A 17307-nucleotide genomic window follows, 5' to 3' on the forward strand; every position below is an offset into this window, starting at 1 on the left:
ATTTATCACGACGTGCCTACATTTTGACTGGGCAGATTGTTATTGTAGTCTTACTATGGTAAAATACAATGAACAGTATATATGGTATAATAAATAAATCTAAGAAAAAATTAATTGTTTAACGTTACAAAGATACGCAACAACAGTCAATAATCTCGTGAAAACACTTGTGTTCTCGATATAAATATCAGACTATAACATTCGATACAAATATACACATTGTGTATCACGTCATTAAAATAATTAAAAAATATCTGATTTTTTACACATACACTCTATAGTAAATAGTAAAAATATCTAAGAAAAAATGTTCTAAGAAGAAAATAAATTGATGAGAGATTGATGATGGAAAGGGATATGTGAATACACAACAAAAAGTAGGTCTTATTGTTGTTGGAAGGAATAGGATTCGAGATGAAGAGAGGGGATTCGGTATCAATGAAAGAGATGAAGATCCGTATATTTCACACGATGGTGGGCGGTTGTAAGACTGCCGGCGCTCTTCTGACCTTCAGCGCTTCCGGGCTCATGGCACGCGTCTGCTTCGCGATGCGACTGTAATCATACACGCCCTGGCTGTCGTCTAAGCTAGACTTTCTTGCGAAGGTCTTTGCGTGGGACGAATTGATGGACTTTTGTTGATCCATCGATGCACCGTTACTATAAAGTGCATCTGCCGCGATGCTGCCCTCCTCCTCCACCTTCTGCCGGTATCGTCCGCGTCGCATCCTCAGCAGCGAGTACACGCTGATGGAGATCAGCAGTAACAGGAACAACAGTCCGACCGCCACGGCTGCGGCTATTACGCGCATCTCCGTGGGGTCTCTCACTATCAATTTGATGTTTGTTGAGTCCCGACCCTTCTCGCTCTCCACTAACAAAATGTACATCCGAGCGTCCTCCTTTCGCAAATCCTTGATTTCCAGCTTGGCCCAGTAACAGTTGGTCACCATTTTGTTCTCGATGATGGGTTCCAACGGTAGAGCATCGTACTTTGGATTAATACTCTCTCCTGTTGAAAATTTGAAGGACTAAATAAAAAACAAGCAACGTAAACACGATTTATTAGCGACTTGACTCGATCATCAAAATTGAATTCTCATATTTTTAGAAAATAGAATTCTGGTAATAACCAGACTAGATAAATTTAAATTATGCAGTTGAACTGCATAATTTTGTTCAAAATATATACTTTTACATTTAACTTTGCTAATTTCATGCAAAACAGCTTTTAGTATGCACTGATCTAGTGTAGTGCAAGTGACCGAATTCGTTATAAATGAGAATCGAACTGAGACTATTTTGAACCGTGGTTGAGTAAAATCACGTGGTAGAACATCAAAATGACGTTTTTCTATACCGGCTCGAAGGTGAGAACTGCCCCACTGCCAAGCGACCAGTTTCGGTGGCGGTCGCGAGCAAAATCGGAACTTTAGCCTGTGCACGGGTTCCCCAGCCCATCCAACGGACTCTAAGAGGTTCTCGCCTAGCAATGGTTTGACCTGGATCTCCGGCGGTCCAGTCACGTGCAGCACGTATCGTGTGCTACTGGAGGTCTCTCGTTTAACACCGTTGATTGTGTTGAAAGCGATGCAACGGTATTCTCCCTCGTCGGACCACATGATGTTCTCGAGGTGGAGGCGTCGACCACCGCCCTTGTTCTGCACGCGATTCTCGATCGGCTCCGCCAAGCTACCGCGAAGATGCACCCATCTATATTGAGGAGACGGATTAGCTTCGAACTCGGAGCACTCAAAGGGGGCCATGGCGGAACCCAACAACGCCATATCTTCCATGTTCGTGGACGTGATGTTTCCGTCTTTGCTCTTCTCCTTCGGTCCATCTAAGAAATATGAGAAATATGCATCTGTTTTTATCTTATATCCGTCAGTCAAGTGGAATAAATGTTCTTATTTACATCGAATAAATAAATAAAACAATATTATATAAAGGAAAACGTTACAAAGCGAACTACATTGAAACATTTCTATAAATACTTCAAATCTCCCTTTTGTTTTTTTTTTTTTACGCAGGAGAAAAGAGTTAAGCATTTAAGAATTACAACTTTCACAGTGGCACGATGCATAATCTTATTATACATAAAAAATTTTATACGTGATGCAATTCTATGAAGGAAGAGAACTTGTCATTCCGAGGAAAGGCATTAAGCGATGCGTAGATTGCTTTTAAATAGTTACGAAGGGGAAAGGTAGTAGGGAAAGGAAAATGGCAAAGTATATCGGAGCAAGGTACATAATGTAATTCTACGAACATTGCACATCGAGCCTGTAACTCGCGAGAGCGCTTTCACCGGCGTTGTTCGTCGCCTTGCATGAGTACAGGCCGGCGTCGTTCCTCGTGACCGGCTGGAAGTGCAATTTGGCATTCCACACGGTGTCGTTCAGCTCTGTCGTTTTGTCTTGTGTTAGCGATAGTGAAGATGTGGCATCGATTAACAAGCGGTCGAGCGGCACCGAGTCTTTGAACCACTTGATGCTTGGGACTGGATTAGCGTCCGCCAGGCACTTCAGGTTCAAGAAACTCATTGAATCCTCCGGAGCGCTCATGAGCGGCTGCGGACCCATCTCGAGTCGCACTTCCGGCGAATCTGAAACCGCAAAGCACTGCTGTTATGCACGTGTTGACTTTGCTTTGTCCAGCTTAGGAGCACAAACGAACCGCTTGTCCTCAGGTCATTTTAGATTCGTCACAGTAGTGAAAATTATTTAGAAAGTATTTTAAAAAATAATAATGTAAAGATGAGGAGCAGACTTTCAAAATGCGTTTTGTCAAAAATTTGTAATTTTCAGAAAATGGCAAAGAAAGAAATTACGGACACAAGAAAATTACGTACTTTACAGAAAATAACAATATGCCAATCAGTAGGATGTGAAATATTAAACAAAATTGCTAAAAAAAAATGCTAACAATATTTAACAAATGCATTTTGTTTGTCTCTAGTTAAAAAAACATATTGCATTTTGAAATGTGTGTTTTTTCAGCATATAAATTAACGATGAAAGAATGCTTTCTGAACATCTCACAGAAACTTATAATATAAGTCTTTCAACACTGAATACTATGCCATTTTTAACTAAAAAAATGGAATTTTGGACAAAACGCATCTTGAAAGTCTGCTCCTCATATACCTATAGTTTAATAATAGTATAATATATAATAATAATAAATAATAAATAATTATTATTATTTTAAAAAAGTAACTTTCTATAACACACGTAACATCTACTTTTTTAAATATATTAAATTAAGACGATGTGCAAAGATAAATTTGTCAAGTTACAGAACAATTACAAGGACAAAATGAATTTTAACTTTTATTCCAAAAGAAATATATTATGTTTAATAATTTTTTAACAAGTTTCTTTAATTATTGTCTGATATTTGAAAATATTGATAAATACTTATAATTTTTGGTTGTTCCATTAGCTCTATACAGATTTTACGTACAATGAATATCCAGTCGCGTCTCTGTGCTCATCGGTGTTAAGCTTGTCGGATGCATGGCCACACATCGGATCGGCAGACCGTGATTCTCCCTTCGACCACGCACCCGTAGAAAACTATGAGCTACCCAGGTTTTCGGATTATCCACCTCCGTTGCGTTGCTTTGCGACGTGTAAGATTTCTCCTCCTTGTTCCCTATAAACCTGCCGGGCAAATTTGTGAGCAAATTGTTAAGTATCAGACAGCTTAACATTTAATTTTAAGCAACAGATTATAATTTAAAGATTAGTTCTAAAAATAGTTATAGTTCTCACAACCGGAAATTTGATACAAATAATTCCCACTTTTGCTTAAAAAATTGATCCAAAGTTAAAAAAAAGGGAGTTCTAATTTATTAGTGTGTTTTGAGCATGAAATAAGTCTATAAATAATATAAAATTGTGAATTATATAAAGAGATATGATTCTATTAAAAAAATATTAATTATATAAATTATATATAAATTATATTTTTTGAATGGAATCATATCTCTTTTTATATAATTCAATTGTCTTAATAAATAAATGTTTTACAAAGTGTTTCATATTTTTTGTTAAAATATATATCAGAATAAAATACGAAATATTTTAAATAATTTGAATATTTTAATATACAAAGAATGGTTAAAAAAAATATTGTCTTTAAAAAAAAAGTGTCGGTAATATTTTAAAGGATTGTTACATATACGTTCTATCTTTTAAAATTGTGAGAAACTATTATTTAAAAAATATCTTTTTAAACTATGTTTGTCAATGTATTTGGAGGTCCCCATTTTTTTTCTTCGTTCCGTATCAAATTCAATACGTTACGAAGACGCATAAACGGAAGCTGGATGTTTACGATTAGCCCAGGACAATATGGTTCCATATGCAGGACCGTTTCCGCGAGTGGTTCACATAAATCCATCAGTTTCCGTTAAATGGGCCGGCCTTTTTCCCATAAAATAAGAAGAGTGCTGTCGAGAAGGTCCGTACCCTTTTCTAGTGCGATTCACAGGCGCGGCAGTGGCGGCCGACGGGGCTACGCTTGCGGCCAGTTTCTCGGTTTCTATGGCTATAATCTACATAATTATACTCGGCATGGCCGTGTCCGCAACGCGAAGAAAAAGAAAACCGGGCAGGGATCATTAAACCGCGTGGCTATTATCGGTCGTAAAAGAATGCGCGGCTGATATTGTTTCAGACGAGTCCCACCGGACCGAAAATTCTTCATTAGTACCGTGACCCTAAAATAAATGCGTGGGAAAGTTAAATGTTACGAGCTGCTCTCCCAAAGTACAATTCGATCGTCGCCGTATGTCTTCCACGTAAATGTGCAAAAATAAGAGGTCGTAACTCCAACGCAGTAAAATAAAGAATTACAATCGGACCCACCCGACACAAAAGTTTCAAGAGACGTACAAAGGAAAGGCTCATGAGAGATTAGAACGGCTTTCAGACGTTATTTACATGTGTTTCAAGAAGTTACACACAATGAAACGGGGTAACGGCCAAGCCCTCGCATCGGAAACTTAGCTTTTCTCAAAAGACCCATTCATCAATGGGGTCCCCCTTATGAAGGAGCTACATATGCCATCGTTCAGGACTTAAATTACACCCGCTGGTTTCTTGCCTCTCGCTCTTTCCCGCTGGGAACGATCGGGGGCATAAGCTTCCAAAAGAAGCGCGTGCCATCCTGAGGAACAGATGTTTTACATCGCATAAGAACGTAGATAAGGCGCGGCTAAATTCAGCGGACCGTAAACCAAAACGACGATCCCTCCGCGTGGCCCTTCCCTGCATAAACATAACGTCACGGCTTCTTGCACCAGACCGGCTCTCGGATCAGCGGGCAGCGTACGAACCACGGTGATGTTCCACCGTGATGTTTGAAAACGGCCGTATCTTCTGAGACGTAAGAAAACAAGTGCAGGCACGTAACGTAGGAATGTGCATAAAGCGCGCTACTTAGCCTGCCGACGAGGCGTCGCTGCGTCATCAAACGCAATTCAAAACTGTTATCTTGGACCCCCTAGCGATCAGTTCTGTCACAAAAAAGCTATATTGTTATATTGCATCAGTAAATATTCGAGAATTGCTCTAGGATCGATACCCTCATGTTCGGCGCCAGAAGGTAATGTACATATCTTCGAGAAGATTTATGAAACAAAATTTTTCTTTTTGGTGCATCATTCTTGGGAAAGATAAACACATTTTGTATAATCATTCCCAGAATTTTCAAATATTTTAATCCCGAAGAATGAATTGTAAGCCTTAGGGGAATGGTTTAAAATATACAGAAAGGTCCACATTTAAAGAAAATATTTATTTTACAAATGTTTTTTTTTACCCTTTTTCTCGTTGTGTTTATTTTCAAGAACTTATTCGTAAAAAGGAATAAATTATTTGATATTCTTTTAACAGACCGTTACTGAGATTTCGTCCCATCAAGATCAACAGACATGGTCAGCATTCCGATAGTCATCCGATTTGTGCCCGAAAGTAAAAAAAAAAAATGTTTAACTTCTAATCGCCCTGTCTCAGGTAAAAGGTCGTCTGAGACAAATGGACCCATCCATAATTATCTGATATAAATACTGAACCTTTTAACATTTTTTTTCTACGATTCTTTTTATTATCATTCTTTTTATCGGCGTCATGTTAGAATACTTCTTAGTGAGAAATTATCACGCGTACAATTTTTCCTTATATTATCAAGGTAAATTCAGAAAGAGATAAAATAAATGTTTTAGGTGTTTATCTATATGTCGTATTTCGTTAAATCGATATCAGACATTCCGATAGAACGTTCACTGCACATTCCTATCACTATCTTTCAGTTTTTAAATTCTTTTAAAATTTTTAAATTATCTCTTTTTTTTCTTGTATATTTTATTTTCATGTTATCAACATAAATTTATCGCGACGCAATACGTATTGTTCGAATGTTTAAGGACAAAGCGTCAAGCTTACCATTTAATAACGGCGGGTGGGTTTCCGTATTTTGAAACGCAGGAAATCATTACTTCCTGCTTCTCCTGCAGCATTAGGGTGGCGCCCAAAATGGTCCCCCCGTATTCCAGTTGAGGTTCTTTAGGTTTCACTGGAACACGCATTAGGGTGCATTTTAGATAAGATAAAATGAGACAGAAATAGTTGTGTGTTTGGTTCCCTCTGCTTCCTTTTACGGATAGTTATGACCGTGATCTTATCATTATGTGCTCTTACAGCAGGGAATAGCTAAAAGGAACCGATTGTGCCACTCTCGACCAAATTTCCATTAACACGGATATTGCAAAATTACAGGAAAGTAGAGCATAACGGCTGCTTTGTGTGTTTCCTTGCATCACTCGAGGTCAATGTTCGCGGAATATTAACGATTCTTCAAAACAACTCAACGCGCTTCAACGAAATACAGCCTTGGCCATAAGTACAAAGCATCCTCACAAATTAACGTAAACATTTTATAACTAACGAAAAATAAGTTAAAAGCAGTTTCATTGGAAAATGATATTTATTTTTATAATCATTCTAATATTTTTTTAGTCCTTTTTTGATTTTTATTACCGTTTTTCCAAACAAATAATAATAAATTGAGAGCGCTTTATATTTATACAGGCAAAGCTGTATTTGCAATAAATATGTAAATATATTGCATGAACGATATCAAAATATAAAAATGCATTAGCATTTGCAAGCAATGAAAGTGCTAACTTTTTCATAATAATTTTATTTGTTGTCTTTGTATTTACCTTTAAATACACTCTATGCAACTGTAAATTATATAAATAATTATTTTATAAATAATTATACGATATTTGAATAACTGAAAAATAAAAATTTTAATAAATATCTGTTTAAACAAGTCTAAGTAAATATTTAATAAATGTAAATATATATTTATTTGATACAAAAACCATTAATTTGATTTAACTATTATTTTTCATTGAGTAAATATTTATTTACTACAAGTAAATGTTTACTTAATATTATTCAAAGAAATATGTATTAAGATTAGTAAATTTTTTTCAATGTAGAGCATCAAACTCCCTATACTCTTATTAAAAAAAATAATATATTTACTTTTTCCTTATTGTACGAAAAATATATACGCGATAAATCTAAAGGCATAATGTCTCGGCGAAGGTTGACGCAATCAAATCGGATTCTCACCCTTCACGAGCAGTCTCGATTGTTCGGATGAGAGTGCGTCTTGGCGGGGAAAGTCGCTAGAAGTAACCTGGCACTCCCAGAAGCCATCGTCAAAATATAAATTGGCTCGTCTTATCACAAGGGTGCAGTCGCCGCTGCCGCGGCTGTTCGCCCACTCGTACTTATCCGGTTGTATGCCCACCGGTCTCCGGTCCTTCTGCCAGATGCATTGGCCACCCTTGTTCTGTACTATGCAACGTAGCTTCACGTCATCGCCGGACGACACTTCCTGGTAGGGTTGCGGTTTCTCCAAAAAGTGTTGCTCTCCAAAAACAAAAGTGCAAGAAACGCAGATGACGAGGAGGAACACCGGCAAACGGATCGAGCGATCGAACATCATCTTTACGGGACCAGAAAACTTGCAATCGACTCGATCAAGGCATCTTCAGCGACTGTCGGGAAAAAGATTCGTCCAAGAGTTTTTTGGGCTGTCTTCCGTCGTGCGGATCGCGCGAATCGAAAGACTCACGGATTTGGAGACCGCTTGGGGATTTATCACGTGAACGGACTGATAATCCGATGGGTTACAAATCGGGGCATCTTAAAATACGCAGGTCAAATATTTGTGGGGATTATACATTCGAATGTTTGTAGGGATTTTGTAGATGGAATTCCATGCAGACTCTGAAGGCTGCAGAGAGGTTCCTTCGACTTTTGTCCTTCGCAGAAAATAATCGGAACGGCAACACGTGATGAAACACGTGCACGCGCGGTCGAAGATCAAACACAATTCGCAATACAGATCCGTAACACACACCCGCGCTATACGTTCGCCAAGTCATAGATCGCGCTCGCAGATAAACGCACCATTCTCTGCCGCGGATTTCGCCATCGACGATCGATCGGGGCAAATCACTCCTAATCACGGAACGTTCACTCGCGAGTCTCCCGTTCGGAAATCCGTTGAAGCGGCGCGAGCACGCCCGAGGTTCGCATTTTATTACCGCGCCTAACAGCGCGAAAGTCCGCGGGGCGATCGAAATGATCTCGAGCTTTCACTAGAACTATCGCCTCGGCTCACGGCGAAAACAATGTTAACGGAAGAACACGAATCTTTTATGAAACTTCTTTTTAACGTTTTTATTTAACAAATTGAAATGGTTTTTTTTTTTTTTTTAATAAATGAGAATTTTGTCACCGGTTGTTACTGAGTCGTTCGACATCGCTTAACGATTGATTCTCGGTCGTCTTTGGTTGAAAAAAAGCCACGAGTTCTTGTCACTGAAGTAGTTGACGATCATAGTCACGTAGAAGCGCGCGCGATCTATTCAGTGGCAGTAAACACCGACCGAATGAGCCGCCTTCGAGTTCGAAGGGTCGTATCTCCACGCAAACCGACACAGCGCTCTCGTTGGTCGGCTCGGCAAACTATTCCACCCACTCGAGTCCTTTTCCTCTGCTTGGCTGTTATTATTTAATGTTCTCTATCGATTGTCTTTAGAGAAACTACTGTCACTCATAAATAACGTGTTTAACCTTTGCTAATCAATAAAGTATAAGCTATTGGAAGATCGTTCACAAATTGTCAGAGTCTTTAGAAACATATAGAATTTGTAGAAATATTTTTCATAAAATAAACTTATATACTGAGACACTACTTGATCACTCTCCTGATGAATTAAGTATTTTCTTTCTTCATCGATAAAGATATCATGATTGACACAAGTGTTAAATCGCGTAGTAAACAATAAATTTTTTATTGTCATATACAGTTGAATTTATGTTAAATTAAATACATTTTACGTATCTCAAACAGTACATTCTATAATTTTTTGTATTAATTTTTATATTCATTTATGCATAAGATGAATATATATATGAAGTAACATAAACATGTGTGAAAATTAACACAAGAAATATGACAAATTGTGGAAGTATATTTCTTCAGTAAAATTAATATTTATATGTTGAATTAATATATAGAGGAGAAGGTAGTATTATGATCAGTGTATATATTGTGGCCTCCCTTAATATCTCCGCTATTATATAGTAAATCCTAATGATTATTTATGGAATTATTTGATCAGTAACTCGCCGTTACACCATGACGCTAATATACCAATACTCAATAGCCATAGCACTTATTATAACGCATTTTTACTTTTAAGTATTTTGAAACGTTTCTGAGATACATTTTAGCATTTAATTACACCTACTTCCTCAATTTTTTTACTTGAGCGTATTATCACATAAATATATGTATTTTTGAGTGTGTTATTTGGTATTTAACATTTTATTTAACTCTATATATTTTGAGTTATGCGAATTTAAACAATAGCATGACATTTTGCTAATGTTGGCCCTCTATGAATATTTGATTACTCACGATCTCTTTTTTGAAGTTTTCATATCAAAATAATTATTTGATAATCGATTGTAGCTCTACTGTTAATCTGTAGTTTACATTACGTGTACTATTTTTAGTACTGAGATTTTTAATACTGAGCAGCTTACGTGCAGAAGTTACGTGAATGTATATACATTCATTTGCATATATTTTAAAATGTTTTACTTTTTTGTTAATTTTGTAACCAAATACTGTTTTCTAAGCAAAACTAATATTTTAAGGTTATTTTTTATGGAAGGCCACATTACCACCTATTTTTTTCATTGAGTCATTATGCAATGTCGCTACATTTTTATTAATAGTATCCTAACTAATAAATGTTCCGTAACTTTAAGTCGATTTAATAACATTTTAATGAATATAATTATCAAGTTTTAAACTTAATATTGATTATTAACAAAGTTATTATATAAAATGTAACTGGGGTACTATAATACCACCTTCTTCTCAACATTCATCTTTTATTAATTTAGTTAAAAATTTACGTTTTAAAACTATATTATTTTTAATGTTATTTGATTTATATTTACACACGATTTTGTTGAAATATCTAAAAATTAAATTAGATATCGATCTGAAAATAATTTTATCGGACCATCAAAATAACTATATATAGAGTGCTTAACCTAGTTACTAGAATATTAAAGCTTTTTACAGCATTATTCATCATATTTGAGATAAATCGTACAAAATTATTGAAGGTCCAACAAAATTGAGATCTGTAAATTTTTAGATCCTTTAACAAAACAATCTTTTCTGTGCATAAATTGTGTTATTTTATCATTAAAAAGGGTTAATATTATTAATTTAATACAAAAACATTAAATAACATAATTAAATGTTATATTGAATTAACACTTGGATATGTTAAAAATTCAACATAAAAAATTTTTAACAAGAATCCGTTTAATAAAAGTACAAAATGTTTTTTACTGAGTAAAGATCCACGAGATATACAATTACAATGCTTGAGCTATTGTGGTACCACGTGGCACCAGCGCGGTGCAAGTTTATACGCAACGAGAGAAAGTTGCGGAGACAATGCGGTAGTATTAAAAATCTTGGCCGCAAATATTCCGTGATCGTCGATTGCTTCGCTGAAAGAAGGAATTCGAATCTTCTCGCTCGCGAAAGGGGCTCATGGCTCATGTCCGAGAAGTAGCGCGACGCGACGGAGTACGCGGCGCGGAAAGAAAGTGCGCGCGGTAAATAGAGTGAGCGTTCAGGATGCGGAACGATACGAGTTAATGTGAAATTAAGCCGTTAAGCATTTTTTTTTATTCGGCAATGATTTATGCATTCATAAGGCTGACTACATAATAAAAATATGAGACTGTTACGCAAAAAGCCTGACAGTTATTTACGAGTTAGAAGTCAATTTAAAGATCATGCATGTTTTATATTTCTCTCTTAGAAATAATCATGTATTCGTCACGAGAGTAATGAGACAGGAACTATAAAAGTAAAATTGCTCGAGCTAAAAATTTAACAGTTATACTTTTGTTGAAATTTAATATGTACGAGTGTTGAATTACGCTGTTCTTATACAAGTCTAATTGTTGGCTTGCATGTGAATGCGAAATAGTATATAATATAGGAATAAAAGAAATTTAATCATGCGTGATGTTATTTATTTAATAGATACTGACGTTCTCTAATTATCGTAATGATCATGATATTATAGTAGCTAATGGGTTCAGTCTGTCGTGAAAAAATTTATGAGGGTGCAGGTTAAATATCGTATTGTATAAAAGAGTACCAGCCAAATTTGTAATAGTTCAATTAGCAGGGTTACAGATGCCACGCACCTACAATAAATTTTGAACGTAATAGAATCGCCATATATTCTACAATATTCTCGACTCGGTTCCACATCGCGCGTCATAGTGACCGGACTGGAAACGGAAGACGGACCCCGAACGCGGGCTCACGCGTGCGTATCCAACCCTGTATCCTCTCCGGGCGCTATCCTTATTATTCGAGCGTGTTATCGGAGTGCCACCGCGTGGTCATGCACCGCATTTTGTGTCAGGCTCCACTTTGTTCGATCATGCATTGATGCATTATTACGCTTTTCGCGTAACTGACCCTCTCGCTTTTACCTTTGAGGAGGGTTGTCGGGAGGGCTACAGCTTGGAGTGGATGACGAAATAATCTGAAAATGATAAGGGCTTTTAGCACGAGGCACCCTGATAAAAACCGTTTTATTTTTAACTTTATTCTTAACGTATCTATAATTGTCTATCGGTGGCAAATTTATTAAAAAATTAAGGAACTAAATTCAAGAATTAATGAAAAATAAGTAATCAGTCTGTTTGTGTTCTGCATTTTTTACATTCAGAATCTTCGTTTTCTCTCTTTTTAACGCACGATTAAATATTTATTTTGTTTTAAGTAAACATTTTTGGGAATTTTAATCAATGCGAATAAACCTATAACATTATTTCTGAGTATTCCTCTTGCAAAAGTATATTCAATTGCAAAAAAAGACTACAACGTCCTCTGCCATAATACCGAGAAACTAATTTACTTTTCCTTTTTTCATTTTATTTATTTAAAAATTTTATTATTTTTATATATATTTTTAGATTTCTTTTTCTAGATAGTTATAATATAGTATTTTTTATGATATTTATATGAAATAAATTTCAATTATTTTGTTTTACCTTCAGTCGATAACATATCATATGTCAGCATTTCTTTTATATTATCAGCAGATGATAATATAAAAAGTATATGCGAAATGTTATCATGGACTAGATGATTGGTTTGATACTTCCGTCAAGTTACGACCTCTTTACTTTAATTTTTATTATAATTTTTTAAATATTTTGTTGTTTTGAATGAAATATTATCTTTGAATATTTTTTAATAATTTTAGATAAGTAAAGTAAAACACATTATATTTTTCATAGCCTAATTTCTAGAAAATTTCAACAATTTGAAACGACTTATTAGATGATAACATCTTTTTCTAAAGGCGTAAAGTGACTTAAGTATTTATAATGGATCGGTACAGCAAAGGGTAAAAGGACTATCCTAGAAAGTGATGTTTGTACGTTCTCTATTATTATCATAAATTAAATAAATTGCATTTTATTAAAATAAATCGCAATTTATTATTCAATTTACATTTGTTAAGAAGAAAGAAACGAAAACGCGATAGTATTGATGTATTTAGAAATTGATGTATTTCGTTACGCATGTATTTCAAAATAAAGTAATAAATGTTATTTGAAACCGAAGTGTTATTTCATAACAAATGTTATTTTATCGGACGCTGTTTAGTCACGTTCGTGTTTATAATCATGGTCAATGGAGGACAAACAATTGGAGCGAGAGAGCCGCTCTTTCGCGACATAGAGAATTCAAACCGAAGTAGGAGCGAAAAGCTGCGTTTCAATCACCGGTCGAGTTTCAACCAGTCGCGAGTCGCGATTCTGCTCTACAGTCGCACAAAGAACTAATACAGAAGTTTGTACATCCGACTAATTGGCGGCTGCAATCTCCCGTTCGCGATATAAACGCGCGATGAATATTCGCATTGAATTTATAAACGGCTCGGGTTATTCCCGCGCGGCAATCAATTCGCGGTAATTATACGCGGCGCGTTACACAGGGCGCGCGTTCCCCCCCCCCCTCCCCCCTTTCGAGCTTTTGAACTTTCACGTCCGATGCGCGCGTACTACGTCCGCGCTCGTCGTGCGTTATGCAGATTATCGTTAAAAACGTTTAAACGCGTTAACGCCGGTGTTACCCCGGCGTGCGGCAACGCATGCGATCGTTTATCGCATCATTCTCGCGACAGCGAAACTTTACACGCCCGCCAGTTTTTTATCTGTCAGATTGAAACGGGTAGTCGTGTTTTTCAATTCAACCCGGCCGTTTTCCCCTGCACCCGCACCCCCGCAACCAGCCCTCCGGTCAGGCCGCTCCGTTGCGCGCGAGGTGATTACGAAATTACACGAATGCGTGCATCGCATTTCGATTAAAACGAAAACGCGGTACCTCCCTGGGAAAATCACGACGAACGTATACATCGTCCGACGTACATCGCCGATGACAACGGCCTGTCCGCGGAGAGAGCGGCGATCGATGTTCTTGTGGCGATAAATACATGTCGCGCCGGCCGTGTGTCTTCGCGCATACTTGCGTATTTATTACCTTCCCGCTCCCTCCTGGTAACGCGCTAAATCGCGATGTACTCTACGCGCGCGCGAATGAGAAACGACGAGAGCCGTGACGAAAAAGTGGCGCAGGTGAAAATTACGCGTCGCCTCGTATATCTCACTCGCGAGAGGAACGCGTTGATACACCCGATGGACGTGCGATCGTACTTTATAAAAAGGATATTTGGCGTTCTCTCGCTCGATTGCGAACGCAGGATGCATCATTAATCGCGCGTTTTCTCGCGCAGTTGTAGATTTTTTTCTGGGGAGTTTTATGTTAATTTTACCTCGTAGTGAAAAAGTTAGGAGACTTAATAACAAAGTTATGTAATATTCCCGGAGTATTACGTATTCAAGGGGGTAACAAATCGATAAGAAAAAAATTCCTTAAAACAATTTTTAATGGACTTCATGTTGGTTAATGGAGTTTTAATACAAGGTTCGATTACTTTGAGATGCTTAACATCGGAAATGGAAGGTTGCGATCAATGCCACAATCTTCGAATCACATTCTTATTAAAACTCTTTCATCTTTTAGTACGATTATATTGGATTGTAATATCAAAGCGAAATAAATTACATTTTTTAATATATTAAAATATTAATATATTTTAATATTCTTCATATTTCACTTTTGATCAGGTTTTCCTACGTTTCTTACATTTTCTTATATATTAAAATTAATAGATTATGAAATTCTTCATATTTTCCACACTTTTCTCTGACAGAATTTCTCCGACAGAAACAGATCGTACGTATATAATAACATCAACGATCCTTATAAAGATCGTCATCTAGCATCGACATTATAGTAGATTATGCTCCCGATATTTACTGCGACAATTTAGGATAGTTTGCGATATCTTGGAACAATTCTCTTGTGGGCGAAATTGGGAACGGTAGGGATATCGAATAGGGAAGTCCCCTCATTGTCACCAACGCAAGATCTTGGATTTCGTGTACTTATCCTCGGACACGATTGGCGAAAACTTTCCAAGATAAACTTCGGGTTCCCGAAAACGTTTCCGGCTTTCCCCGTAGATTCGCGTGCGTATGTCCCGAAAATGCGATTTCGTAATCTCGCGGAAAGTATACAGTGGTACGCTCTCCTACTCCTCCAGCTCTTCTTTCTCCTAACATCGTTTGAGATACTGGGATATAGATACGAAATCGAGCTAGGATTGGGTCAGGCTAGGAGAAAATACGGGATAGTTGGGGGCGCGGTCGTAGAAGGATTTGGTATATATATCGTGGATTCAGGGAGTAGCCGCCGGAGGCGTTCAACCAATTAGCTAACTCCGCGGCACTTCGCCCTCGAAACCGCTAACGAAGAACCTAAGCGAACGAAGAAAACCGGGTGGTAGGAGGCAAAATCCACCTTACCCCTGTAGGGACGTCGCTGCTTACGATGTGAATTCGCTTGGGGGTATTTCTCGGTTTCTACTCAATCCTCTGAGGACGTATGCTACATAGAAATTATGCTTGTACTATATATGGTACATATAAATTATGTCTGTAGTGTATCGAAATTTCGCATTTTAAATTGCAACTTCTTGTGTTTCTCTCGATGTACATTAAGCGAGAAAACAAAAGAGACAGAGAGAGGGGGGGAGGGGAGGAATTTGTTAATTTCAAAAGTATAACTACGAATCGCCGATAATATATTCTTGTTTTAAATAAAATTGTTGAAATTATTTTTGTTATGCTGGAACAATGTATAAATTAAACGCAAGAAATTTAGCGTAATAAAACCGTCCTCAAATACATATATAATTTTTACGTTACTTTATCGTGAATAATGTGCGATGTAATGTTTATTTTACGATGCGATTATTTTATTATTTTAACTATTACTTTACACATTTTGTCTGCGCTGTTATTTTCAATTCTTTTCCTGCAAGAGTAACTTCGCACCACGTTAAGGAACTTCTAGGAGCGAGTTTTTCTGGAACTTTTTGTGCGTGCAGATTATCTAGTATTTGTACGGTTCTTTTATCTTATTTTCCAAGGTCCCTTATTTTACCAAAATATCTCACAGGGATATCTTTTAATTTACTTCCACGAACTGCGGCTACCCATGTCAGTATGACCTAGCAAACAATCATTTCGGTTTCGAACTTAACAACACGGGAAAAAAATGTTTCATATATAATTATATAAAATTATATATAAAATTGATATATTTAATATTCTATATATAATTATATATGTAATATGTCCATTATATAACATTTTTTTCCGGGAATAGTACACAGAAAAAATTCTATTCCTACTTAAATCAACCATAATATACTCATATAAGCAAAAATATTATATTTTTGTTCATATATGAGTATATTATGGTTGATTTAAATAAGAATAGTCTTTTTTTCTGTGTATGTGCGAAAATAATTCTTTGTAAATATACGAGTAAATACTTTCGAATTTCTTTTTATTGACGCTTCTATCAAGTCTAAATTGTTTACCTGAACAAAAGCAAGATGTGCGTTTAGTTAAATATTATATGAAATATATATCATATCATATATAAAATTAAATTATATATATTATATATTCATATAATATATTTGAAGAGTATACACTTTTTCAGATTAGCGTCCAAATTTTCTTTTAATTTATCGAACAAGAAATAATTATTACAAGTGGAGTATGTTCTAATTCATGTGATTTCAAGTTGAAAATTATCAACTAATTATTTTTATACATGAAATATGTATATTATTCGCTCCTATTTACAGTTTTCTTTTTTCAGTGAAATCTTCCCGAAAAGACTAAGAATTGCGATATCGAGATCGCGAAGTTTTTATCCTGTCTGCTATTTAGCGCATCTCGAAAAGTGCTCGAGGCCATAAGAACACATCGATGGGAATGATGGAAGCGAAAGAAGGAAAAGTAGATATTAAGAATATAAATATAAGAGAGAGACATAAAATCGCACCAAATTGATGGCATGTTTTTTATTGTTTTTAGTTGTTCTGATAGACATTCACATTTTTTATCTTTCTCCTTTTCTCTTTGATCTTAATAAATAGATTTATAGTATATATAGAACGTACATAAAAAGTATAGTATAAAAAAGCAACGTATATATAATATA

At 36.2% G+C, this 17307-nt stretch overlaps 1 protein-coding gene across 1 annotated transcript; it reads right to left on the reverse strand.

Moving 5' to 3' along the window:
* Positions 1-321: 321 nt before the first annotated feature.
* LOC108762377 (hemicentin-1) lies at positions 322-8747 on the reverse strand. The gene is made up of 6 exons (XM_018509348.1): positions 7656-8747; positions 6456-6585; positions 3469-3668; positions 2273-2608; positions 1361-1843; positions 322-1012 (listed from the first exon to the last, which is right to left on the reverse strand). The coding sequence occupies exons 1-6, from the start codon at positions 8032-8034 to the stop codon at positions 465-467; spliced, it is 2076 nt and encodes a 691-aa protein (XP_018364850.1). The 5' UTR covers positions 8035-8747; the 3' UTR covers positions 322-464.
* Positions 8748-17307: the final 8560 nt, after the last annotated feature.

The sequence above is a fragment of the Trachymyrmex cornetzi genome, unplaced genomic scaffold (genome assembly GCF_001594075.2).
Source record: "Trachymyrmex cornetzi isolate Tcor2-1 unplaced genomic scaffold, Tcor1.1 scaffold299, whole genome shotgun sequence".
Lineage (NCBI taxonomy): Eukaryota > Metazoa > Arthropoda > Insecta > Hymenoptera > Formicidae > Trachymyrmex > Trachymyrmex cornetzi.